The following is a 27,255-nucleotide window of genomic DNA, read 5'->3' as shown; positions in this document are numbered from 1 at the left end:
TTAGTGCTTTCCACGCAAGACTGAGGCGTCGAACTCTGTGAATAGTCTCAGAGCGCTGGGGATAGCATCTCAAAACACATAACAACAATCCTAGCATATGATATAACGCCTTATCATGTCGTCGTTTCGCAGGATACACTGTAGAGGATTGACCAGCTCTTGAATTCTTTTCTTGAGTCCCCATCCCTCAGTCCCTCCCTACCTTTCCAACTGCACTTTCAACCACCTTTCCCCTTCCCAGCTCCCCCTGTTCAGGCTCCCAATCAGCTGTGGGGAGTCCTTTGAGACATCCTCCTGATGCGAAAGAGCTTGTATAAATATAAATCGATTCTAGCTGCTTAGCTTGAAAATATCTCTTTCCCTCCCTCCACCATTTGTGCACTTGATGTATTTTTACATTGCTTAGGTTGAACGCAGTTTTTTAAAAAAAACTTTCACAGTGAAAACATTTTGTTTCTCTCTTAACAGTATTTTACAGCACCGCCTGGCTCTGAAATCCAAAGGAACACATCAGCTACAGGTCGCACCTACAAAATCAACAGCTTGTGTCAACAGGATACAGCTCAGTCCTCCAAAATGGGGTGGGGGGGGGGGTTCACAGCAAAGACTCGAAGTGATTGAGGTTTCAGACAATCTGGTACAATCACCATTTTTTAAGTCAACCGCTCCACAAGCTGTTTTGCTTTTATAATAACAACAGTAATAATAATCCTTGCAGTTGATACAGCGCCTTATCACTTCTTCGAGACGTCTCAAAGCGCTGCACGGGACACACTGCGAAGCGGGATGGACTGTGTATCTTGCGGGTGAAACGCGGCAGCAAACAGTCGTGGCTTGAGTGACCGAATTATTCTAAAAGACCTACCTTGTGCTTCGTAGTGTGTGTGGTGGAGAAAGGACTGTCTCTCCTCTGGAGATGAGCTCATCCCCAGCGCAGACTGGAGCTGAGTCACATTCAAGTACGCTGTGAGTTCGCCGTTTCGATCGCCGATCTGCAAGCAGAAAAGAAACCACAAGGACTGGAAAATTTGCCCAGCGAAGACTTGGCTTGAAGAAGCGTCTGAACTGCACTGAAACCCAACGAAGGGGGAGTAAAGGTAAAGGAGAAGCGGCGGAGAACGGAATCCCTGCTTCACCGTCAGCTTCTGGGCTTCTCTCGACGAGCGCCTCACGTCGACGAGATCAAGTTCAAAAAACCTCGCTGCGCACACACAGAGAGAGAGCGAGAGCGAGAGCGAGAGAGAGAGTGAGGTTTAATTGAGTTGTCGCAGCATTCCAGACCACCTCCTGTTTATTAGTGTTTAATGCGCCGTCCATCCTGATTTCTGCGTACCAGATGGGGCTTTGCTCCTTCCTAAAACTGGGGCAAAAAAAGTGCTCCTGCTAATGAGAGAGGCATGTCGCCTCCGAGCCAGGTTCCAAGTCCTTGAGATTACACCGCGTGTGACAAGAGCAACGGTTCGAAAAGCGCCTCCAAATCCTTTGATCGGCTGGGCTTTTAAAATAGATGTTCTGTTATTACTGGCACCGGGGAATGTGCTGCTGTGAAGTAGCACCTCTCCGAATGTTGCATATCTTTCGTTACTAATTCTAGATTTAACTCTTACACCGCCGAGCGCATGTGGCCGTGCAGTTTTCCACGGCGCTAGAGTGCGGAGGGGAGGGGGGGGGTAAAGGCAGCCCCTGGTTTTTCCCTCCCACCCCAACGTAAAGCAAGTAAATCCGCAGGTTAGCAATCTATCCGCACATCCTACCCTATTCCTCCTCCGCAGGTTGCCTTCCCTCGCACAGCAACACTCTTCCAGTTTCTTATCCTGTTCCACCCAGGGTTTGATTATCTGCCAGTATCCACATAACCCTCAATCCTGAAGCTGCCGGTTAGCATCAGGTGATAAGAATCAAACAACGCCTTATGAACTAACACTGGGCATCAGCACAGAAGGATGTCAGTCGGGCAGATAAGGTCCCTGAGGCACTGTTTATTGGAAGAGTCACAAGATCAACAACAATGAAAATGACGACAGTGTCAACTCGGCTTATATCGTGCCCTTTGTGCCCGTAGCGTCTCGGAGCACTTAACAGTGATGTGGTTTAATGCTGAGCTGGAAAGAGAGGGGAGGTGTCCGAAGCAAGGTCAGAGAGGAAAGTTTTTGACATCAGGTGTGATTTGAAGACAAGCAAAGAGGGGGTAAAGACCAAGGGGATTGAATTCATGGGGTTCCAGAAATTTGGGACATAGTAACTGAAATCACGGGCTGCCAATCGTGGCGCGGAAAGGACCAGGGACATGCAGAAAAGGTCCAAGCCAGTTGAATGAAGACGGTAGACAGTGGGTTAGCAGACCAGAGAGGTAGGGTAGAGCCTAATAATAATCCCTCCAAAAAACTAACAAAACAATAATAAATTGGTCATTTTCAATCTACGACTGTTTGTGGAACATTGCTGTGCGCAATTGGCTGCCGCGTTCTCCCACAAATATACAGTCAATTCACTTTACAGTGTGTTCTGTGAAGCGCTTTGGGACATCCTCCCGACGTGAAAAGCGCTATATCAAATGCAAGGATTATTATTATTATTATTATAGGGAGGTGACGGGGCATGAAGTGATTTGAAAGTGAGATGAGGATCTCCTGACAGAAGTGCCTGTCTGTCTGTGCAAGCGGACGTTGAAGAACAAAAAGAAAAAGGCAGTTTGTCTCAGTGTCCTGACCAACAATCTCCCGGGATAAAAGAAGTCATTTTCTTCGAGGCTTTTTGTGGGACATTGCTGTGTACAAACTGGCTGCTGTGTTCCCCTATAAAATTCAGTCACTGCGCTTTGCAGTAAATCCCGCGAAGCACTTTGAGGCAGGATACGCCGTCGCATCGAATGCATGGATTATTACATTTTTTTAAAATCACCAAGGCTGAGGTGAGCGACCGTATTCTGAAGCAGACTGACTGACGGAAACGTGAACAGAGCATTTGCTTTTAATAATATTTGATTTGGCTGCTCGTCACATCAAAAAATACTTCTGAAAGCGAGTTACTTTGAAGTGCAGTGACAGTTAGGTAAGCAAACTGATCGGGACCAGCAACTTCCCACAGCAACGAGATGAAGGGGGGGGGGGTGGGTGGGAGGGTGGGAGAGCAATTGCAATCCTTTCTTGGGTTGTGGGTGGAATACGGTCTAAAAGGTGTCCACGTGGGAACCTTTTCACCTAAGAATAATAATAATAATACTAATCCTTGCTCTCTTTGTTGTTCAGGACAGTGAGGGAAACTCCCTTCTCTTTTCGAATAGCGCTATGGGATCTTTAACGTGCAGCTGAACAGACAGATGTCCAGGACCTTGCATCTGATATAGCGCCTTATCAGGGCGAAATCTTGGGCAAGTTTCCTTACTCCATCCACACGCCTAATAATAATCCCTCCAAAACAAAACAATAGTAAATTGGTCATTTTCAATCCACGACTGTATGTGGGGACGCTGCAGTGCGCAATTGGCTGCCGCGTTTCGCCCACAAATATACAGTCAATTCACTTTGCAGCGTATTCTGTGAAGCGCTCTGAGACGTTGAGAAGATGTGAAAAGCGCTATATCCAATGCAAGAATTATTATTATTATCATTATATTATCACGTCATTGAGACCTCGGTTTAACGTCTCCTCCGAAGGATGGATGTGACAATAACTTGGACACCCCTTCACTAAACATTGGTCATCTGACAGTCTGCTGACAAACAGTACAAGATACACTGAGGGGCTAGCTATTAGCGTTCAGAACCTCTTTCCCCCAGACCAGGACAGGACGCATAAAAGGAGAGTGAACGGCACAGAGGGGGGAAAAAAAGAACTGCAGAAGATAGCTGGTAGCTGACCTAATAGGGAGTTTAGCAGAAACTTCTTCACATAGTGGGTGGTGAGAATGTGGAACTCACTGCTGATTTAAATAAATTGCCTCGATTTATTCAAGAGACAACTTGATGCCTATATGAGGGAGAAGGGAGTATAAGCGAGAGGAACAGGAGTGTTGGGGAGCACGTGTAGTGTATAAACACCCAGCACGGACTGGTTAAGATGAACGGCCCATCTCTGTACTTTATCACGCTGTGTAACTCTCGGACTACAACGTCAACAAGTGAGAGACCAATAGAGAATATCTACTTAAGAGCAAGTTCTTAACGTTAACGACACAAAATTGCAAGTTTTAGAGATATTTTTCCCCCATTAGTTTCTATGGCACTAAATTCCCATTTCAAGCTCTTTTTGTATAAACACGCTGTGTAAACAGTTTTCATCTTAAACTGCAACGTACTCTCCTAAAGTGGACGTGTCGAATTAATCACCCATTAACCAGATCAGCACAGGGCCAGCCAATGGTTTTAACAGCTTATTTAAGACAGATATCGCCCACAAAATATACAATCAATTCACTTTACAGTATATCCTGTGAGGCACTTTGAGATGTCTCGAAGATGTGATAAGGCGCTGTATCAAGTGCAAGGATTAGTATTATTATTATGCTCCAATGGATGGGCTGAGAACATATTTTTTTCCAACCAAAGATTCCACTGAACATCAGGCAAAGGACTGTTTTTGTCATGGTGTCATATTTTATAGATTGTGTCAGTTATAACAATAATAATCCTTAACGTTTGATACAGCGCCTTTCACATTGGGAGGATGCTTCAAAGCGCTTCACAGGATACACTGTAAAGTGTAGTGGCTGGGTGTTTTGTAGGTGAACAAAACACTTAAATGTTTATCTCCTTATTTTGAATCCATCAGTATTTGTGGTGAGGGAGAAGCAGCTTTCAAACCCAGAGCCGGGAAGCATTTCTTCACACTGAGGGTAAAGGATAAAATTGGTCACTCACTTCACGGCTGTCTGTGGGACACTGCTGTACACAAACTGGCTTCCGCGTTTGTCCACAACACAGTCACTACACTTTACAGTGTATTCTGTGAAGTCCTTTGAGACGTGCTCCTGACGTGAAAGGCGCTATATCAAATGTATGGATTAGCATTCATATTGTAGCGTACAGGCAACACCTGAACACTTTAATGGGAATAAGGTAGGGCAGGTATATCGGAAGGATGGGATTAATTAGGTCATTGACCTGCTGATCTTGTTGAACCAACAGCACACTATGTGGTGACTTTACCCACAGTCACACAGCGTTCGGCTTGTGTTTGGTGGGCAGAGTGGAGGGGGGGGGGAGAAGCAACAACAAACACTGAGCTCTAAGTACGTTAAATACATATGATGCTGAATTTATCCAGATGTGGAATTTCAGAGTGACTGATGATATCCTGCAAATAGGAAAGGCAGCACGTGTGAAACATGCAGCAGAGAATGGTCAGGGATGCTTTAAAGTGCGGCTCTCAGTGGTGGGTGGAACGTGAGTCCTTCAGTCTGGGTTACACAGGCACCTGTGTCCCTCCTTGCTAAGAGCTGAGTAGCTTTAATAGTTTACTTTGTTGAGTTACATTGGGAAAGGCACTACTACAGTTTATTATAATTGACCTGTGCTCCACATCTAAATGACTTCTAATTACAGAGGTGATCTTACGCCTAATTATGCGTAATAGCAGAATGATTTCAACCTCGACATTTTGGAAACAACGATACGACTTGGAGAGACTGAGTCCCTTTGTGATTTATCCGCCCTCCGCGTATTAATTATAACGATTAGGATAATTGATTCTCATCATTAATGGAGCACAATGTACCATCCCCGGCTGCTAACGATACCACTTGTAGTAACTTGAAGCATCTTTTACTGTGTTTTACTGCATTTCCTGCTTCCCTGTGTGGGAGCGGTGAGCTGGGAGATCAGATAAGTTCAGCCCTTCAGCCTCGAAAAAAGGCAGTTCAGAGGGAGTCTGGTAGAGATATAGAAGGTGCAAATAGGGGGGGTGGAGAAAGTGAACCCAGAATAATTCATCCATCACTTGGGATGTCAAGGCAATGGGACAGGAAGTCAGGCAGGTAGGATGGTGAAGGGCAAGTTTAGGACAGAAACCAGGAAGTATTTATTCGCATTGAAGCAGAACGAATACGATATAATTTACATTTATATATAGCGCCTTTCACGTTGGGAGGAAGTCTCAAAGTGCTTTACTCAGCTAGCTGGGTGCCCAACAACAACAGCATTTGCATGTTGGGTGGGAGGGGGGGGAGATGACTAAAAGCACAGTCAAAGAGACAGGTTTTGAAAGTGGGGAGGGAAAGGGGACTCAACATCTGGTGCAAGCCAGAACAGTGGAGTCAATTCAGAAACGGGAAGGTGTGAGGTGGATATTCTGGAAGGAAGAGATGTAATGGGCCGAGAGGAGAGCCCGCCTCTCAAAACCTCTCCTGCGACCTTGGGATTTCGCCTCGCTTTCCGCTGACACAAAACGAGCATGAAAGAGATTCTGTTGCCGAGGCGAGGTCTCGGTGAACGCCAACGCATCTCTCGCTCACACCACAGAGGGACTTTTCAGCCCGACCCGTCCTTTTGCAGTAAAGAAAAGACTCTCTGAACGTAACTTTTATCCCAAGAAGGCAGACCAAATCATTGGCTCCCCTTACAACAACATGAGCTCTGTGCCAGTCTCCCACACTCACTCTACACCGGGGTCAGCATACATGTTCTCAGCGACTCTCTGTACCCAGTCAGTACATGTGATGGCGAGGGCTTTGCTGAGTTACAATTGTATTTCTGCTGCATCCATTTAGTTGTAAAGGTTGCTTACCTCTCTGGAGATTTCTAAATGCCTCGAAGCAAAGTGAAGCCCTTGCTCATGATTGGCAAGTGAGACGTAAGCGTTTCCGAGACTCCAGCAGGCTCTCCCTTCTCCAACCCTGTGAAAGAAAAAAAAACACACACGGTGTTATTGTTCAATTTCGTGCCACTCTCTGAGCACCTCTCAGAGGTACCTTCCCAATGTGAAAGGCGCTGTATCAAATGCAAGAATGATTTTGTTATTATTATAAATAAGCGATTTGTCCTGTTTTTGCCAGAGACTGGGGGTGGTTCTGATACTTTGCCCGACATCCCCTTATTTGTGTGTGAATTTTGACAGTGAGTGTTGGCTTGTTATTCAACGATGGGGGGTAGAATGCTCCTTACAGCCTGTTCTGATCCACACTACACACATGACAAACACACATACACATATACACAATAGACAGGCGCACACATACTTACACCCACACGCTGCTAGAATGAACCCACATCAGTGGTTGAGCTCTTTGTTACCGTCTGCCTCCTTGAAGTAACAATGCTACTGTCACCTTCAAAAGACCTTCACTACTGTCACCGATAATCCCATAACAAAAATTACTAACGGGTGATATATTATCAGTCAGCCCTCTTAATTAAGTAGCTTTACCACTATCCACCTCAAGGACGCTGAATTTGACAATGACCTTCACTGTTAAGTCCATCTCATCGTTTTCTTTTATGTAAATACTTGAAGACGGCTGAACAGAGGCAGCAGTTCAAACAGCGATAGTGTAGCCTTTCCCCGACCGGAACTGAAACGACCGAAACGGTTTACGGTAGTGACAAGCAAAGACTGGCAAACAAACACATTACTGACCTTCAACTTACTCACAACAACCACAACAACTTCCATCTGTTCAGCGCCCCTCACGTTGGGTAGCGTCCCAGAACGCTTGTGTCTTACTCGCACTGAGCAAGGTTAGGGGGCGATGTGATCAGAGTGGACAATGGGTATTTGTCTGGTTGGCTGGAGAGGAGCTGTGATATTCCCTAGTACCGGGCAACAAAATAAACCTCAGCCTCACTGCTGGTCTTATTCTAGGAGTTCAGGAACAGGAGGTGTTTATGAGGAGCATTAACTGCCATTGCTCAGGCCGGGACAACGGATTCTTTAATCTCTGCTTAATGGGAAGGTGGTTGGGCGGCTATTCTGGAAGCCAGGAGATCAAATGAGCCGACAAATGAAAACAAATGAGCTACAGGGACAAGTGCGCACACAGAAACCACAGACACAGCAAGCGAGACACGCGCAGGCAAAAATGCCCACATGGGAACTACAGACACAAATGCGGATTAAAGTGCACACATGGGAACAGAAATGTTCGTACACACACGCGAGGACATTTAACATCCTTGAAGTAAAACCCCTGTTAACTTGGTCTTCACCTGTCATCTAGTTCCTGAGCAATTGAGAGATGCTTCAGGTGGTACTCAATGGCTCTCTCGTAGTCCCGCAGCAGTGTACACGTGTTGCCGAGGCTGTAACAAGCCTGAGCTTCCACCGCCTGGTCCTTCAACTGTCGGGATAGCTGCAGAGTTTTTCTGTGGAAACAAACAGGCAAGTTTCAACCCATAGAGAACACGATGAATCAACAATAATAATGATCCTTGCATTTGATACAGCGCCTTATCACGTCGTCGAGACGTTTCAAAGCGCTTCACAGGATATACTGTAAAGTGTAGTGACTGGGCGTGTTTTGTGGGCGATCAACACACGCAGCCTCCAGCTGAGAGCCTGTGAGAGTGCTCGAGCACTAAACTAAACTACTGGAGGACTCTCAGCGCAGTGACGCTGACACTCACTACCTTTACCCGAGTCGAAGTGGCCTTTTCAACACAGAAGGGTGTGATTCTGAGCCTCACTCCCTCCCTCCTTCAAGGCCCATCTCAAGACCTTCCTTTTTGACTGTGCCTTCGAAAACCTTCCCTCTTCCTCCTCCTCCTTCCGCCTTGCCCGCCATCCCTCCCTCCCCCCCTCCCTTTAAAGCCCATCTCAAGACCTTTTTTGACTGCGCTTTTGGTTATTTACCCAACCCTCCAAAGCCTAACCACCGCCAAATGTTATACTAGAATGAAGGGACTATACGAATGCAAGTCGCCATTGCTGAGTTAATGAATCCAGGCCACAGCTTGACCGTCAATCAATCGGCTGTCATTTCAGAGCACACGGTGTACACGGTGTGTGAAGATGTGATATCACTGGCAGGTCGGCAGGGAGCCAGGTAGGCAGGGCAGGAAGGCAGGGCTGGCAGGGAGCATTTGCTGGCAGCCAGAACATGCAAGACCAGTCCAGTCGCCGAGGACCCAAGGTTCTCTATAACGTGTGCTTTCACAGCCACTTGCAGCATTTGGGTGAACTTATCAGGTTCTCATCACACGTGGCAAAGAAATCTTACTTGTAATATTCAGCAGCCACTTCAAACTTCCCCAGAAATATATGTGCGTTCCCCAGATTGCTGTAGGCTCTTCTCTCAGCAGCTCGGTCACCAAATTCTTTGGCTATTGAAAGACGCTGAAAAAAAAAATAAACCCAATGGTTAGACCCACTGCACAGTTACACTCACTGCATCTTACACAGCGCTAGACAACATCAAAATTATGACAATCTTGCATTCGACAAGAGCGCCAATAACACAGAAATGTCTCATAATGCTTTGCAGCAGTTAAATGTAGTGACTGTGCCTTTTTTAAGCAACTGCAAATAGCCAGTTTGCGCCCAGCAATGTCCCACAAACAGCCTGGAGGTGAGCGACCAATTTTATCTGGGGGATTGTTGGCCAGGACACCGGGAGAGAGAGAAAAACTCCTTTCACTTTTTGAACAGAGTCGGGGGCACCTTTAACATCCAACAGGCAGACAGGGCCTCGGCTTAACGTCTCAACCATCTCAAAAAATACCGGAAACGTAAAACTATTCCTGGATTATTAGCCTTTTTTTCTTGTCCTGTGTTAGGTTGGAAGCAGTCTCGGCAATTCCTGTTGGTCCCAATTGGCTGCTGTGTTTGCGTGGCATCTGGGAACGTTACAGGATAAACTATTTGACACCATCGCCCCCTATTGAGCAGCCGCCTGCAACTACAGGGATCTCGGAGCCTGATGTCCACACTGATGATCGCGCTCGTAACAGGAGAGAAGGCGCGGTTGCCTTTGCAGGCCTTGAAAAGTATTCTAAAACAGCCAGGTAATCTACCGTCACGTTAAGTTAACACCACGTGCAGAAGCCCGGAGAGTTCCTCTCGGTATTTTACCTTGTGGACTTTGAATCTATAAGCAGACAAATTACACTTTACAGTAAATCCTTGAAGGGCTTTGAGACATCAACCTGACGTGGAAGGCACTACATCAATTGCAAGGATTATTAGTACTATTATTTTATCTGTTCGGCACACCTGCACTGATCCACATCAGAACTCACCTGTAGTGGACTTGGCCTTTAAGCTCCCATCCCCCCAATCCCACGGGTAAAGCTCCCCCGCTTTACAAAAGTTCCCCAACTTTATTGTTGCCTGTTGCATTCAAATCCCACAAATAACCCATTATCCATTAATTACACCGAAACTCCACAGCAATAAATATTTATGTGCCGGCTGATTTCACTTGCAGGCGCTACTTGTTTTAATGAATTTTCCTACTGAAAAATCAATATGGTTCGGGCTTTGCGTCTCTTTAATCTGCAGCACTGTACACATTAGATTCTGTACCCGGTCTCCGTGTCTAATAATGTCGTCTATAGACCTGAAATGAATCAATCAGCGATGGATATAACCACATGCCACGCAATTGAAATGGTTTGCTTGTCATTTCATATAATGAAAGCCCTTCACAGCAGCCTTTGGTTTTATGGTAGTAATGAAATGAATAGCACTACTACAACACTGAGTTATTTCAATACAGTTCACGGCCACAGTAAACATTCAAGGATCAATGACCACAGCAGCTGTCTGATAGAATTCAGATGAGATGTCTCTGTTTCGAATGAGATGTTAAACCCACCTCCCGAATGCCTGTTGGGGCTGATGTTAAAGATCACGTGGCAATGATCGAAAAAACAAACAACTTGCACTTATGTAGTGCTCTTCAAGCAGGACAGTGTCTCAAGGTTGGACACCGAGTCAAGAAGAGGTTGAGGTGACCATAGGCACGGTCGAAGAGGTAAGTATTAAGGAGGAATTTAAATAATAATAAATAATAATAATCCTCGCATTTGATATAGCGTCTCATTACGTCTTCTAGACCCCTCAAAGCGCTTCACAGAATTTACACTATAGTGAATTGACTGTGTATTTCCCCACAAACAGTCGTGGATTGAGTAGCCAAATTATTACTAATATACATTTATATATTTTGAAGGGATTTTGAAATCCAGATCAAGAAGGGAATATAGATATTAATACAGAGGAGGGAGCTTCTCCCAGTGTCCTGGCCAACATTGCCCCCATCTAGTGAAGGTTGCTATATAAACACACGTTGCTGTCATTGTCTTTAGATCGAGACGGATATCACTTCCCATCACTAACACAACTTCCTTGCAGGCAATCGAAAATATTGCTTAAAAAAAAAGCTTATAATTTTTGGTCCCAAAGTAAAACACTAATTATTGGCCAACTTTAGTTATAACTTATGGGTCACGCAGGAAAACGCTATGTTATTATGAAGGTGGAGTTTTTAAAAATAAATAAAGCTTCCTTCTCGAAGCGTCCCTTACTCAGAAGGTCTGCTGGCAGGTCTGTAATTAGCAGCATCCTACTTTGAGGCTAAAATGGCATTTCAAGTCATTACAGTCGGAGGCCTTAGTTTTCATAGGAAAACAGGACACAGGATCGTACAGAACTGGAACAGAACATTGCGTCTGTCTGGCGGGTTTTAAGGTTTAAAAAAAACATAAAGAATAAAAATTATCGTACGCTACTCTTGATCTCTCGTAACCCCTCAAACTGATTTCATCTCCGAGCAGTTGAAATCCTCTTTAATTTGCCAACGCAATCTCCTTGGGTTGTCCTTTACACATATCCACGATCTAAAGACTCAGATATCAGCTCTTTTTGGCGTTCTGTTGCCTATTTCTCCTGCAAAGTATATCCCACGAAACACTTCGAGACGTCTTCTTGATGTGAAACGCGCTGCGCGAAACACAAGGATTATTTTTTTTAAATCCACCACTATCCAAGTGTCTGGTCACCTTCCTTCTGCTCCCAAGTCTATCGTAGATCCCACCGTCGTAGATACTGTATTTTACATTGAGAAGTGGTTCTCAGCGAAAGGGATAAGAGGGCAGGACATTGGTAAAAGTTGAAAGGAATAAGAGAGCGACTGAGATAATTTATGACGTAGTACTTAAAGCAATGCCAGGCTCTGAATTCAAAAGCCTGAAGATTACAGGAGGAAGAGAAGACTGAAATGACCTGATCTCTCTTTACCTCTTTGTGAAATCCAATGGCATCAAGGTAGTTTCCTAAAAGGTAATGGGTGTTGCCAAGGTTCCCATAGGCCCGACCTTGGGCTGCCCGATCACCCATTTCCTTTACGATGGCAAGATTCATCCTGGAAAAAATAAATCACATTTTGAAAATAATCCCAAGTGAAGACCCCAAATCTCCTTTGCGTCGAAGTTAACCAAAGGTCAGAGGAATCTGAGAAAGGTGAGCGTTGGGTGAAAGGAAAAATATATTCAGTATCGGGGGTGGGGGGGGGAAGGGGGAGTCGGTATGTGTGAATAATGGGAGTAAAAGTGAAGCACAATAATGAGATAAGCCTTAATAATTCTCGGCTTTATTATAAACCGATTTAAAATTGGAATAGGTTTAACACAAAAAGGAGTGTTGAAAGAATCAATGAACGTTTCCACTCGGCTCGGTCTGTGGAACTCTTTATCTGTGAGTCAGAAGAAAAGGTCGAGGACTTAAGTCTGATGTCAGGACCTTGAGCTCGGACTATCAGCTAACATTACAGTGTAGTACTGGTGTGGAGGGCTGCTGAGGATTTAGCACCCAAGACAATCCACCCAGCATACATAGTCTACTGAACAGACTACGTTTTGCCCACAAAATATACAGTCAATTCACTTTACAGTAAATCCAGTGAAGCGTTTTGAGACGTCTCGAAGACGTGCTAAGGTGTTGTATCAAATCCAAGGATTATTATTATTATTATTATTATAGTGATTTAAGGTCACATTTAAATGACAGTAGACGGCACCTCAGGTTTAACCGATCTTACCTTTGTGTCAGCTCCCTGAAGGACAAGAGAGGATTTTACGCCTATAAAATGTGCACATACAGATTCAGGTCACTGTAGCGTAAGAGTCTGAGCTGCTGGTCAAGGGCTTTCGTCAGGGAAATAACATTCGCATTGTTTGGAGAAGTGAAACTCACTCGTAGTATTCAGTCGCCTTCTGTAAAGTGTCTTTCACCTCGTCCGGTAGCTCTCCAGACTCGTGAGACGCACTCCACGACCTCTGCTTCCCTTTGGCATGGAAAACATTCCCAATATTGTACAAGGCTCTGGCTTCACCCACCTAACGGGAAGGAAGCAGCAAACATCGACAGGATTAGCACTTGCATTCGAAGGTCATCCTCAAAAACATTTTGTGATTTAGCCCCCCCCCCCCCACCCAAAAAAAACGTTCATCTCATTTTAGGGTGTCTCAACCTGTCTCAGTTAATAGCGCTCGCTCGCCTCTGAATCAGGAGGTCGTGAGTTCAAGCCCCAATTTACAGTCCAGGTGAACATTCACTCTTTACGGGGGTAATAAACCCTTCAAAAAATAAATAAGAATAAGAATAAATTGGTCATTCAATCCACGACTGTTTGTGGGACGCTGCTGTGCGCAATCGGCTGCCGCGTTTCACCCACAAAACACAGTCAATTCACTTTACAGTATATCGTGTGAACTGCCTTTGAGACGTCTCGAAGACGTGATAAGGCTCTATATTAAATGCAAGGATTATCTTATTATTCATTCCAATACAAATGTGGGTTGCTGAAATTGCACTCCTTCAGATGAGACATTAAACTGAGGTAACGACTGCCTGTTCAGCTGGATGTCAAAGGAAGCGCTTCACAGGATTTACTGTAAAGTGTAGTGACTGCGTAGTGCATTTTTTAGGCGAATGCAACAAGTGAGATTAATGTCCCACAAACAGCCATGAAGTGAATGAACAATTTTATTTTGGGAGACTGTTGGCCAGGACACTGGAAGAAACTCTGTTCACTTTTCAAATAGTGCCCTAAAACCCTAGAGAAGGAAAAGCCCAGGGTTAGGAAAATGGGAAAACTGTAAACCAAAAGTTAAAAACTCCTTTAATTTTCATCAGGGTCAGGACTAGACTTTCACCTTAAGTTGGGATATTATGGAAACATTAGGAGATAATGGATGTAAACCATAACACACATCAGTCCCATCTTCTCTGCTCATAAACCTGCTGTATAAACATTTTAAAATATTTATACTCCTATCCTAATATTATATCTTACAAGTTTACTGTAATCTCCGGCCTTTTGATAACTGTGGCACTATATTTGGTTCCACCCATCAAGTTTATACTCATCCCATTACTAACGTCACTGATTCCATCGGTACATGGTGTAGCCTGGTTGGTTCTGCATCAATTCAAGCAAGGCCACAAGAGAAAATAGTAACATAATCCCTTCACTTTGAGAGGACGTCTCAAAGCATTTCATAGGAGTATTTTTTTGGCAAATGCAGCAGCCAATTTGCACAACAACCATGAAATGAATGACTAATTTTATCTGGTGGATTGTTGGCCAGGACACTGAGAGAAACTCCCTTTTCTTTTTGACGAGTGCCGCAGGACCTTGCCGCCTTTCTGGACAGGCAGACAGGAACTCGGTTAACATCTCATCTGAAGGACTGCAAGTGCAGTGTCGCACTCCTAGCCTAGACTAGACCCAGAGGCGAGAGATCTCCCAACTGAGCCAAGCAGACACACTGTGGGAAACTCAACACAGGACTGAAAACTCTTTGAAATCAATATTGTTTTTGCTTTGCTGCAAAATTCTCATTGATTGGGCAGGACAGCTTTCGTCTAAGGCAGTGTTTAGAACAACAACGACTTGCATTTATATAGTGCCCTTCACGCGGTGTAGCATCTCGGAGCACCTGGGACAATAGAAGAAGGCAGGAAACCCCAGTTTAACAGGGCACGGTGAGATTACCTTATCGCTATGCTCACGAGAGATGTCTAAGTGCCTTATGCAGCAGGCGATGGCTTCGTCGTAGCTCCCGAGAATCTTCAGTGTATTACCGAGGTTCCCACTGGCTTTGGCTTCTCCAATGCGATCCCCTATTGTTCTGTTGGAAAGAGGTTCATCCTTGAAACGTTTTATTGCCCATACAGAACCAGAAGGTCCTGCAAACAAACAGTGTGGGTTCTGCAACTCAGGGAACATTATTCCCCTTTACTGGCACAAACCAAAGTGGATTCTTGTCCACCAGATAAAGGGCCTGTCATCGTGAGATAAGAGCCCAGCTCTGCAGTACCTTCCCAGTGGTGCCTCAGCGTCTCTTCCCCTGGACTCAAGTTTCACATAAATTTCTAGCCCCTTGTCTCCCTCCCCACCCTCAACAGTCCAATGGTTCACATCAGGATACTCAGTCGCTAACGGTGAACCCTGAAGGTAGCCAGAGGTCCTGATCAAGGATTGTGCTCCCACCACCACCACTACCATTTTAAGCTTGTGGCCTGCTTTATTATTGGGCGCATTGGTCTATGACAAGAGGATTTTGGGGTGGGGGGGAAGGCACAACCACTCTAGCTCTACCACTGCCACGCTTTGAACATCTCCCCTGTCCTCACTATCCCCTTCCCTCGCTCTCCTTGTGAAGGAATGTCTGAGCTCAGCTCTATAGTAAAGTGGGAGCCAACGATCTTTCAGTAGTTCAGGGCTCTCTCTGTCCCAGTGAACCTTACCTGGCCAGTGTTAGGTCGTGCTTGTGGTACTCCAGGGCTTTCGAGTACTCCTTCAGGTAGAAGTAGGCATTGCCCAGTTGACTGTAGATGGCGCTCAAGGTCTTCAAGTCCTCCGTCCCAACCTGCACGGCGGCTTCAAAGAACGCCACTCCGGCCTTGAAATCTCCAGCTTTGCACAGCCGCTCCCCTTCCAAAGCCAGCTCGAGACAAGACGCCTCCATTCTGCCAAAACAAACAGGTCGCGCATTACGTACCGTCCAGGAATCAATCGCAAATAATGACAATCGTTTTCTTTTAAATCGATCGTTAATTTCATGGCCGTTTGCAAGACGTCGCTTTGCACAAATTGGCTGCTGCGTTGGCCTATAAATACGCAGGTACTACACTCTACAGTAAATTCTGTGAAGTACATTGGGGCATCTCGATGGCATGCAGCATTATATCGAATGCAAAAATTATTATTATTCCCATCACGATCCCCGAAGAACACCTCACATGGCATCGATTGCTCTTTGCTAAGTGGTGCTCAACAGGAATCAAGATGCCAATATTTTAATAAAATGTTTAATTCATTGATTTAATGGAAAATTCTCAGAGTCTGAAGCTTGTGGAACTGTGAACTCATAGTCTAGAGGGGTGACACGACAATGCAGTACTAGAGGTAAGTAACATAGGAGGTGCCATCCTTCAGATAACACGTGAACCTGAGGTCCCATTTGTGTCCGGGTGGAGGTTGAAAGATCCCATGGCACTTTTCGAAAAGGGAAGGAAGTTCCTCCTGGTGTCCTGGCCAACAATCCTCCAGATAAACCGGTCACTCACTTCACGCTTGCATGTGGGACATTGCTGTGTGTCAGTGGCTACTGTGGTCATCTACAAATGCACTTGTGAAATCTTGTGAAGCACCTTGGGACGTCTATAAGACGCTATATCAAATACAAGAATTATTATTGCAATTATTAATAAATTCAGCCTTTAAGTCACTCTGAGTGACAGATCCTAGCCTACCCAGTCATAAGAAATGGAAATACTTGTTCACACACAGACAAAATCTGCACCGTTTAACAAAACAAGTACGTCTTTCCTTTAAATGGATTACCACAGGCTGACGCACACTCCCGATTGAAGGATTAAATAGGAAAAATAACCTGCGTACTCACTAGATCAGCAAAACAGGTCTGAGATCGGGATCAGGAGCACACACTGGGTATAGTGTCTGTGCAGCTTTATAATGCCCTTCACAGTCATCACTGGAATGGGAACCTCTCGGAATAAACCATCAGGCTGACTAGCAACATCACGCAAACACAGCACAAAACCATTGTGAGTTTCCATAGTAACGTTGCAGGTGCCGGTTTAGACACAAAAATAACGTACGGCCCTTTTTAGTTCAAAGAAGCCGAATTATAAAACAAAGCACTGTTTTATCGTACAGTATTCCTGGTGTCCAGATGCAGGGAATCTCTCTCTCAGGCACGGGGTGGATTGCATAGGAATTTAACCAAAGACACGCTATCCTTCACTTGACAGTAAACAGTACAACGCTTCCTTTGGTACTCTCTGTATGTTCAGCCATGTTACTGTTGATAGTACTTCAGTCTCCAAATGAGTTCAACCCCCACGTCAGGACTTTAAGGTCAGTCTCGGCCGACATTTATCGAGATCTGCTGCATTGTCAGAGGCGTCGTATTTCGGATGAGACATTAAGCCGAGGTCCCGTCTGCTTTGTTCAGGTGGACATTAAAGACGCCGTGAGACTGTTCGAAAAGAGAAGGAAGTTTCTCCCATTGTCCTGGCCAACAATCGCCCCCAGATAAAGTGAGTCATTCACTTCAAGGCTGTTCGTGGGACGTTGCTGCGTTCAAACTGCCCACAAAATACACAATTGCTGCACTTCAAAGCAAACCCCTTGGGGGAAAAAAACCCTTTGCAAAAGCCATAGGGAAAATATCACCAAACAATGTAAAAGAATAAACATTTACAACTGCAGTCTGCACTGAGCCAAATCTTAAATCACTCACCTCCAGAGCCTACAGAGAGAAAGTGAACCTGACTGTAGTTCAGGGTCAAAAAAACATGGGAAAATTCAATGTGCCCACGACTCCTGCATCATGTCAATCAATAAAGCAGCGTCACGTGGGTTGAGAATCCAGCCCAATGCTCCAGCGCAACAGCAAGATAACAACAACTTGCATTTATATAGCTCCCTTCACATGGCGTAGCGTCCTGGAACGCTAGACATTGGCGGAGTCTGACCCCCGAGCCGGGGGTGGGGGTGGGGGGGTAAGTTGACCGTAAGCACGATCAAAAAGGTCTTTAGGCGGGATTTGAAAGTGAGGAAGGAGGGAGGGAGGGGGCAAGGGGGAGCTGTTAAAGCTCTCAGGTCCCCCTCACGCCCCCACACGGCTGCCTATTCTGGTGCTTCAAGTGAATATGAAGCAGCCTGCGGCATTGTTTCAGAGAGGAGCTGGGAGCGATGCCAAACCCTGTAATAACCACTAATTACTTTGCTGGCTGAGATCCACAGTAAAATCCTAAGAAGCGATTTGAGGCAGTTGACATGATAAGCGAGGTTCTATGTCAAAAATGCAAGCATTGTGGTGCATTCTTCTGCTTCTGTGCGATTGACTCCAGTGCCATTTACACCACTGCCCCGGGTGGTCAAAGCACAAGAGGAGGGACAGAGCCATTTGCCAACCCTGGAGACTGTGCCCTTTAACAGGCGTCAGTCCAGCTCAGTTGGGAACGTGACTGCGGGTCACACGATCGCAATGCTGAGGTCCTCTCTGCCTCTGCAGATGGGACACTACAATGGACCCACACAGCACCACTTCAAAGAAGGGCACTCACAGACAAAAACAGATGCACAGTGCAAAATGCTTTGCTCTGTTCTGCTGTGGACCAAAGCACGATATCGACTGTAAGCATTCATTAACGATTCATTAGCGCTGATAGGTAGCAGTGAAAACTGGAGGCGATTCCAGACACCAAATTTAATAGAATGCATTAGAATATACAACACAGAAACAGGCCATTTGGCCCAACTGGTCTAGGCCGGAGTTTATGCTTCACATGAGCATAAGTTAGAAGAAATTTCTTCACACAGAGAGTAGTGGGAATGTGGAACATTCTACCACAAGGAAGCCTTCAAGCATAACCTTCTATTCCTTTCTCCCTCATGTACCTCTCTAGCTTCCCCTTAAATACATCTGTGTTATTTGCCTCAACAACTCCTTGTGGTAGAATGTTCCACATTCCCACTACTCTCTGTGTGAAGACATTTCTTCTAACTTCCCTCTTTGATCTATTTGTGACTATTTCACATTGATGGCCCCTGGTTTTGGTTTCCATCGTTGGTAAAAAAAGACAAGTCATTAAAAACAATCACCCAAATTGCTCGTAAATCAGGTCAACCTGGGCCTGATTTAGCAAGTCGCATTTTGACTGCAGCGTCCGAGTTATACTGTAAATGACGATTATGGGTTCTCCTCCTGTACAGTCTTCTCAGCTGCTCCGCTAAACACTCTCTCTTCCCCTACAATATACTGGGCTGTTTGCATGCATTTCTTTGAAGCACTCTCGCCTCCGAATGAGAAAGTTGTGGGTTCAAGGCCCAAGTCGGGGCTTCGAACTCACGTAGTATAGGCTGGATATTCTGTCGTCATCAATGTCATTTTTACCCCATTTTTGGCTGCTATGTCGACGCACCGAATTTCGACCCCAATGGATTTGTGTCAATAGACATTAGCAAAGGTAAGTGAAGGTACAGAGAAGCACTGCAGTTCCTCGGGACATCTCCCGCATTCATGGTGTCCAGCCAGAGCACTAAGTGCATGATTGTTATGCGGTTTGACAGGCGCTTAATAACTAGGACACGAGCTACCTCCAGCGATTGAAATGTCTGAGCGCTTCAGTTTAAAGCACCCACTGGCCAGTCTTTACTGTTCACTGGCAGCAGAACTCTACACTGCTGTAAAAGGAGCGTGTCCTAAAGAGGCTCAGCTTAACTCTGCCTTCAGCCGTGGGCTAACATGGATATTCCACATCCTGATCCTGCAAAAAAAGACTGAAATGGAAAAAGCTTTCGGTTTCTCACAATATTTAAGAACGTAACAGCAGTCGCTCTTAAACCCAATCTCGTTCTGAGAACATGGAACTGAAACCAATTGCACCACCAACAAATTACATTTGTACAGCGCCTTTCACGTCAGGAGGACATCCCAAAGCGCTGGACAGTTAGCGATCCGTGCCCGAGCTGGTGTTTGGAATCAGGAGGGGTAGAGGGCGGGGAGGGTAGGGGTATGACCGAAGGCACGGTCGAAGAGGAGGGTCTTGAAGGAGGCCGGGAATGGGGCAGGATCAGAGGGACTGTCCCCCTGAATTCTGCTGGTTAATAGGTCCTGCCCTGCCCCTTACTCTCAGTCTGCAAACAAAACATGGGCTTGAAGTGGTCTTCCACATCCAGTTATGGAGTGGCAATGTTCCTTTAAGTTCCTATCTGATGGTCAGTACAGCGTTTGTATGGCTGCTTGGAATAGTGAATTTTGGGCCTCTCTGATTCTACTACTTCGTACCACCTGTTGCTCCGAAGGCCAATTAACTTATCCTGAGCTTGAAAAATATGTGAAACTTTAATGATACAAATAACAGATGAACTGAAAATAAAATCAATGATATGCCAGTGGACAGGAATGAATGGCTGAGTGAGGATATTGAGAGCGATCAAAGAGAGGAGATCATGAATGTTCCAAGCATATATATATATAATAATAAATGTATAACACTGTATATAGTACTTACATCTTTATATATTATATAGTATGTTGTGCCTTTTGCCCCCAAAACTCACAGCCAAAACCACTTTACAGTATATCCTGTGAAGCGCTGTGAGACGGCTCGATGATGAGATAAAGCGCGTCGATCATGAGATAAAGAATTATGATTATTATTATATAAAAATACATGTACATGTATAATACACAGTATATATATATGTGTGTGTGTGTGTGTGTTGAATGGACGCGAACAAAAAGGTTATACTGAACAGATCTGAACACGACTGTCAATTTTGTTTTCGGTTTGACAAATACCTTTTCTTCTGCATATTTTTCAGCTTCTCCACAAAGAGCCAAAGCTCTCGGTCGAGGGGCAGCAGGAGAGCACGTGGCCTCGGGCCACGATGGAGAAGCCTGCAAACCGCCATCTCTGCCATGGTGAAGCCGGCCGCCTGGATCTTCAACTGGAAGGTCGGCATGTTTCCCAAACCCTCGTCCCCCCGTCCCCTCCCCAACCAGGGTCCCTCGCTCCGAACGACCAGCGAAGGGTCAGGCAGGAGCGAAAATCTTTTCAACTGAACGAGACGAAAAGATCAGTGGGATAGCCCGATGCTGCGCTCTCTCTCTCTCTCTCTCTCTCGATTCCAAAAGAGGCTTCAGGTTTCCCGTTGAGCAGCTGGCTCTTCAGCGCGTGTGGTGTGAATTCATCTTAATCCCCCGAGCAAACAAACAGACCCAGCACAAAGCAGAAAGTTTCAGAGCGTCAGCATTGCTGTGCGAAGTGCAAACCCCGGACCAGGGAATGCACTCGTCTGATAAAATGGAGGACGTGACGTGGGAGGGGGGGGCGGTGGGGGAAGACAGCTGTCTGTCTGCACTGAGGCTAATACTGTCAAAAGAAATCCTCTGCGATTTAGCAAAGTGCCCGCATCAGCTTTGTTTCCTTTAACCCGCTCGGTACCAACAAAGGGATTTCACCACCGAGAGGAATTAACGAGTCCAACAAAAAATCGTTCACCGAGCCAAGGTACGCGATCAGACTGATTTGGAGTAATCATCATAATAGTAATAACACTTACACTTGATATAGCGCCTTTCAGGTCAGGAGGAGTTCTCAAAGCGCTTCACAGCATTTTACTGTAAAATCTAGCGGCAAAGCGTTTTGAAGGCAAGTGCAACAGCGATGTCCTACAGACAGCCACGAAATGAAAGACCAATTCTATCTGGTGGAACCTGACTTGTTGAGCTGGGAGCACCCGACTAGTTAGGATTCTGGGCCAGGACACCGGGAGAAATTGCGTTCGCTTTGCAAAAATTGGATTCGCCTGCAAAGGAGACAGTCACTACGCTTTATAGCATCTCCTGTGATGCGCTTTGACTCATCCTCCCGATGTGAAAGGCGCTTTATCAAATGCGGGGATTATTTATTGTTTTATTTATCCAATGCACAAGTAGAGCAACACTTGAACAACTTGCATTTGTATAGCGTCCTTCACGCGGGGTTTAGCCTCTCAGAGCGCTTCTGTGCAGTTACCACAAGCACTCGTGGATTGAGTGATCCAATTTTCAAAAATGTTTTTTAAGGGGAAAGGGGGAAAAAGAAAGATGACTGAAAGCACGGTCAAAAAAACAAAGTCTTGTGCGAGTTTTGAAAGCGGGGAGGGAGGGGGCGGGGAGGGGGGTGTGTGTGGTAGCGGTGGAAGGTTCTCCGAGATTGGGGCGCAGAGCGCGGGGCAGATTGGCTGAAAGCTCGCCCCTCGGTGGGCAACGATCAAATGAGCTGAAGGGACTCTTCAAGTGAACCCTCTCTTGAGAACAACAACAACAAGATTCCATTTATAAAGCGCCTTTCACATCAGGAGGACGTCCCAAGGCGCTGTAAATGGTCCAATGTTACTTGTAGGGAAGAAGTGTATTGGAATGGGTTGGAACACAGCCGATAACTAATGACTGAGCCCTTCTCCCCTTTTTAAACAGTCAACCTCCACACCCAACCCGAATGTGGGACGTTCATGCAGGTCAAACGCTTTGACGACTTGTTGCAATAAAGGGTCTGAAATACACCAGTGATCTCCCACGGACTGTACGGTTGGGCCAATGGAACATGTTCCAGGTCAGGGAGAGCTTCAAGTGGAGTCAAAAATCCAGCCAAGATGATTAAAAGCAATGGGTCTGGTGAGGAGTCGGGGCTTGAGGCGAGGATGGGATAGGCTGTCCAGGGTTGTCTGAGAAACCTGAAGGCCACATATGCTTTTGCGGAGAAAGAACTGGGAATTTGTTGGCAGGAAAAAAAAGTCAACATAAGATTAAAAAAAACCTTTACATTTTTTGCTGAGAAATATCACAGGGCAGCACGAATCTACACCAGAGATGGAGACAGAGACAGAGAAACGGGCATTACTGATAGAAGCCAATCATGGAGAAATTATCAGTTAATAATCCTAACAATTGATATTGCACCTTATGCCGTCAAGGCTGTTGGCCAGGACACTGGGAGAAACTCTCTTCTGTTTTCAAATAGTGCCACAGATTCTTTGACATCCATTTGAAAGGACCTCAGTTTAGCTCCTCAGCTAAAGGACGTTGCCTCCAACAATGAAGCACAACCCCACCACTGCATTGGAGCATCAGCATAAACTATGAGATGAAAGTCCCAACGTGGGGCTTGAACCAACAAGCTTCTGACTCACAGGCAAGAGTGCTACCAACTGAGCCAGGCAGACACTATTGAGGTTGTCAATGGCTTCTGTATAGAGCCCTGCTTATTAGGTTTTCTGCCTCTATCCAATGAAAGGATGGTAAGGATATCAAATGCAAATTATCATTAAGGCTAGCTCAATACTGGCCCCATTTCCCTGGTTAGCCAGGTGTCTGACACATGCAGAAACCCAACACTATGCTTAAAAGTATTCAAACCAGACTGAATATTTTATGCATGCTCACTCACAGAACTTCTTGTGTCTGGAATGGAATACTTATTCTCACCCTGGAGGTACGCACACTACTTATGTACATCTGTAGAGGATCAAGCGCAGATTGGCAAGAGCCGAGGCTTGAGGAATGCAGAGTATGTTTGGGGTATTGCTGGAGCCTAACCAGCTAAAACTACATGGCTTGCTATTGAAAGCATTATCTGGTGAGCCTCCCACTGCTCATCCAGCTAGGACCACCTTGCCCATTATGGCGTTGGCTTGCATAGTAAGTGGGAGATAAGTGGGAAGAATCTCTGCCCCCCCCAGAGATGTGTCTGCCCCTCCAAGTCCCACTAATGAGCCAGACTGGCTGGTCTGTGCTTTAGAGTACGATAGATCCTCCCGGCTCAGGAACCTTGTGTGCAGACACACAGATAATAACACTTGCTGCTGGGTTTCAGATCAAAGGCATTACAGCACGTCCCACTGTGAAAACACAATTATCCCGAGAGGGAGAGAGAGAGAGAAAGAGAGAAAAAGAGAAGTTCTAGGCGAGGAGCCTGGTCGGTCAGTGCCTGCGAGGGAAGTGGTATTTACTGTGAGCTGCTTGGCTTCACACTGCCCTCCCTACACACGGTGCTTCCCTCCAGCCAGCAGTGACAAGATTCAGACATCCAATGGTTCCTTCCTCAATACGACTCCAAGCTTCCTTTAAGGAGCAAATGAAATAGCAGCAGACATAAGCACCATCGTGCTGACACTGTCGAACAGATAACCCTTTGCTAATCACCTGTGTGACTGCCAGTGAGAGCGAGTCGTCTTGCTGGGCTGAAGCCAGTTGACGGAGTTCTATCTGCAGTGATGGCTTCAAGGCTGCAAACCTTTCAAAGGAAGAATTACAACTATTACATTCAATTAAATCAGTAAAACTGCACTTGCCCAAATGCAGCACACTTTTTTTTTAAAAATACCATCTCCTCTCAGCCTCCCCCTCCAGCAATGTGTGCATAAGCAAGAGAGCAGGCAGGTGGCCAACCTTTTTTTGGTGGTCGACAATAAACCCAATCCATTATTTCGATGGAATATTTCTTGGTTGATGGCATCTCCGCTCGGTAGCTACTGGAAACAAGGCACTGATTTGGATCGACTTGCCCGAGCTGGTGCGAATGTTTAGTGGGACACTTCTGGCCCGCGGGCTGTGGGTTGGCCACCACTAGGTCGGTTCGATACCGCTCCTCTCTCTGAATCGTCCCATCCAAAACTCCCAGGTCAGGCACAGCAAGAGTTAGGTACAGAGGATACCTCCTTCTGCATCGACGTCCGCAGATGCAACAACACCATTTACGAAGATCAGATTTGAGCAGCAGTTTCCTTTTTAAGAGGAGACAGATTTGTGCAATGGATAAAGATAGTTGGATTTGTTGTTGTTCAGAGCAAAGCTGTGAGTCTCTGTGTTCCCTATTCAAAGGGCAGGAGTCTGAAGCCCAATATTATTGCTATAAACAACAACAACAACAACATATATTTCTATAGCCCTGTTCACTCGGAGTAGCGTCCCGGAGCACTTGGTAAAAGCGGATATGATCCCAGTGCAGGAACTGAACTTCCTGCACAGTATCCCCATCCCTTCACCGTTGACTGACCGCAAGCCAGAGCACTTCAAAGTGGCTGAACCCTACAACGTGAGGTCAGAAGGCAGAAATCAAGCCGGGACACCCCAACAGAAACCCAACCTGGCCAAACAGCAGTCAGTCATACAGTCATACAGCATCCTCAGTTAGCAGCCTCCTGCCCCGGCTGAAACAAGGAGACCTGCGGTTGTGTGGGCATCGCTGGGGTGGGGGGGGGATAAAGACATTTTTACTGCACGTCTATTTTTCCTACCGACCTCACTAAGTCAGGCCAGTTTCTTTGGCAGCTCCACCATCTGATCAATCTGCAGCCCAATAAGCTGATCTGGTTTCCGTGGAAACAGCATCTCAATATCAAACTCTGGGCCAATTGTGCAGATGCTGCCCTCAGATTACTGTGAAAATGGTGGGAACAGCGATGACAGATAAGGGGACGCATTTGCTCCACGGACTAAAAAAAGACAAGTTAAAATATATAGCGGGTGGCAGACTCACAGCTGAGCTTTGCTCTGAACAACGACAATTTGCATTTGTATAGCGCCCTTCACGGCCAGACTGTGTCTCGGAGCGCAAAAACAAGAGCAAATAAATAATTCCATTGACGGACCATGTGGCAGCCAACTTGCACACAGCGATGTCCCACAAACAGCCACGCTGTGAGTGACCAGTTTTATCTGGAGGGGTTGTTGGCCAGGACACCGGGAGAGAGAAACTCTCTTCTCGTTTCAAAATAGTGTCATGGGATCTTTTAAGGGCAGCCACGATCTCGGTTTGACATCTCATCCAAAGGACGGCATCTCCAACCATGCAGCACACCCCCAGCATCGCACTGCACGATCAGCTTAGACTACACGTGTTCAGAATACACACGTGGGGTTTGAACCCACAACCTCCTGATTACAGAAGCGAGAGTGCTACCAACTGGGTCAGGCTGACATGGCATGACACAGAGTGGCTAAGCTTTAATATTTGCTGGAGGCGAGGTGTTGGCTGTGCATTTGGAATGGATTGAACTATTTTGGGAGTACTGTGATGTCGGGAGAATAAAGTTACCCATGTGTTCCTGTAAATTGATTCGATCGGCATCATTAGCAACAAACATGTCAATTATCCTAGTGTGGCAATCTATCCAAGGACCAGGACATCTTCACTGGAAGGCAGAAGTCATCAAAACATGAGCACATTGTATAAACCAGGGGAAAGTGGAACTGTAAGAACTTGGCCCACACTGAGCGAGCGTGGCTTGTTTGAGAAAAACGAGGCACTGAATCCTTCTGAAAACATTGATGACTGAAAGACGGCACCTCTAACAAGGCAGCTCTACAGCTCACTTCCATTATTAGACTATTATCCGCTTATTAAAACAAAGACGTTTCATTTGAAACGCAAATACAATTCGTATAGCACCTTTCACATCGGGAGGACGTCTTATTGAACTCAACTATTGATGTATTGAACTTGAGTAATATCAATAATAATAATAATAATAATAATAAACAGGGTCTGTAGTTCACACACACTGTGACGTGCTTCATTTCGACCGAGATCATAAAATATATTCTTGGAAATCAGAGGATTCTGCCTCCTCGCTCGCTCCTCCCTGGCGGATGGCAATTGCAAACAGCTGTTGAAGTTTCCGGAAGGTACCATCACATGCCCGCTCAGTTGATTCCTGGTTACGATGCTAATCCGATAAAAACATCAAAACTTACATAACTGCACATTTTTCAAAGTGACCTTTAAGTCTATCTGCCACACTTGACTGTCTCAAACCAGTATTCCATGTTCTTCGCCTACAAAAACAGGCACTAATAATATGGGGATTTGATTCTTGGCTTTTCATGTCAGGCCATCAAGGGTTTCACAGGATTTTACCTAGAAGTGTAGTGACTGTATCCATAAGTTGAATGGTGCAGCCAATTTACACACAGCGATGTCCCACAGACAGCTATGAAGTGAATGACTTATTTGTCTGGGGGAACGCTGACCAGGACACTGGCACAAACTCCCTTCACTTCGAGTCGTACCATGGGATTTTTAACGCCACAGATTTAATGTCACATCCAAAGGATGACACCTCCAACAATGCAATGCTCCTACAACACTGTACCAGAAGGTCAGCCTAGATATGAACCCACATCCTCTGATTCAAGCCAGGCTGACACGGTTTCCAAATCCGCTCTTCAGTGAGGCTTTAGTGGTGTTTTGAATGGTATTTTATTTTACACGGCGATGCCTCTAACTCCCATCACT

The 27,255-nt window shown here is 45.7% G+C and overlaps 1 protein-coding gene across 3 annotated transcripts in view; it reads right to left on the bottom strand.

Moving 5' to 3' along the window:
• The window catches only part of gpsm1b (G protein signaling modulator 1b), a 66,825-nt gene that overhangs the window by 26,992 nt on the left and 12,578 nt on the right, over nt 1–27,255 (bottom strand). For 2 of the 3 annotated variants that reach the window (XM_042337467.1, XM_042337466.1), the window contains exons 3-10: nt 15,685–15,906; nt 14,930–15,065; nt 13,126–13,268; nt 12,172–12,295; nt 9,152–9,267; nt 8,142–8,297; nt 6,724–6,832; nt 866–992 (exon numbers count right to left, since the gene is read on the bottom strand). In XM_042337467.1, the coding sequence (XP_042193401.1) occupies nt 866–992; nt 6,724–6,832; nt 8,142–8,297; nt 9,152–9,267; nt 12,172–12,295; nt 13,126–13,268; nt 14,930–15,065; nt 15,685–15,906 (1,133 nt within the window). Of the gene's footprint in view, nt 1–865; nt 993–6,723; nt 6,833–8,141; nt 8,298–9,151; nt 9,268–12,171; nt 12,296–13,125; nt 13,269–14,929; nt 15,066–15,684; nt 15,907–20,774; nt 20,971–27,255 lie in introns of those variants that run through there. The other variant, XM_007900294.2, reaches the window with a different exon arrangement.

Source organism: Callorhinchus milii, unplaced genomic scaffold, assembly GCF_018977255.1.
Source record: "Callorhinchus milii isolate IMCB2004 unplaced genomic scaffold, IMCB_Cmil_1.0 Scaffold8, whole genome shotgun sequence".
NCBI lineage: Eukaryota > Metazoa > Chordata > Chondrichthyes > Chimaeriformes > Callorhinchidae > Callorhinchus > Callorhinchus milii.
This window is presented reverse-complemented; position numbering and strand designations above follow the sequence as displayed.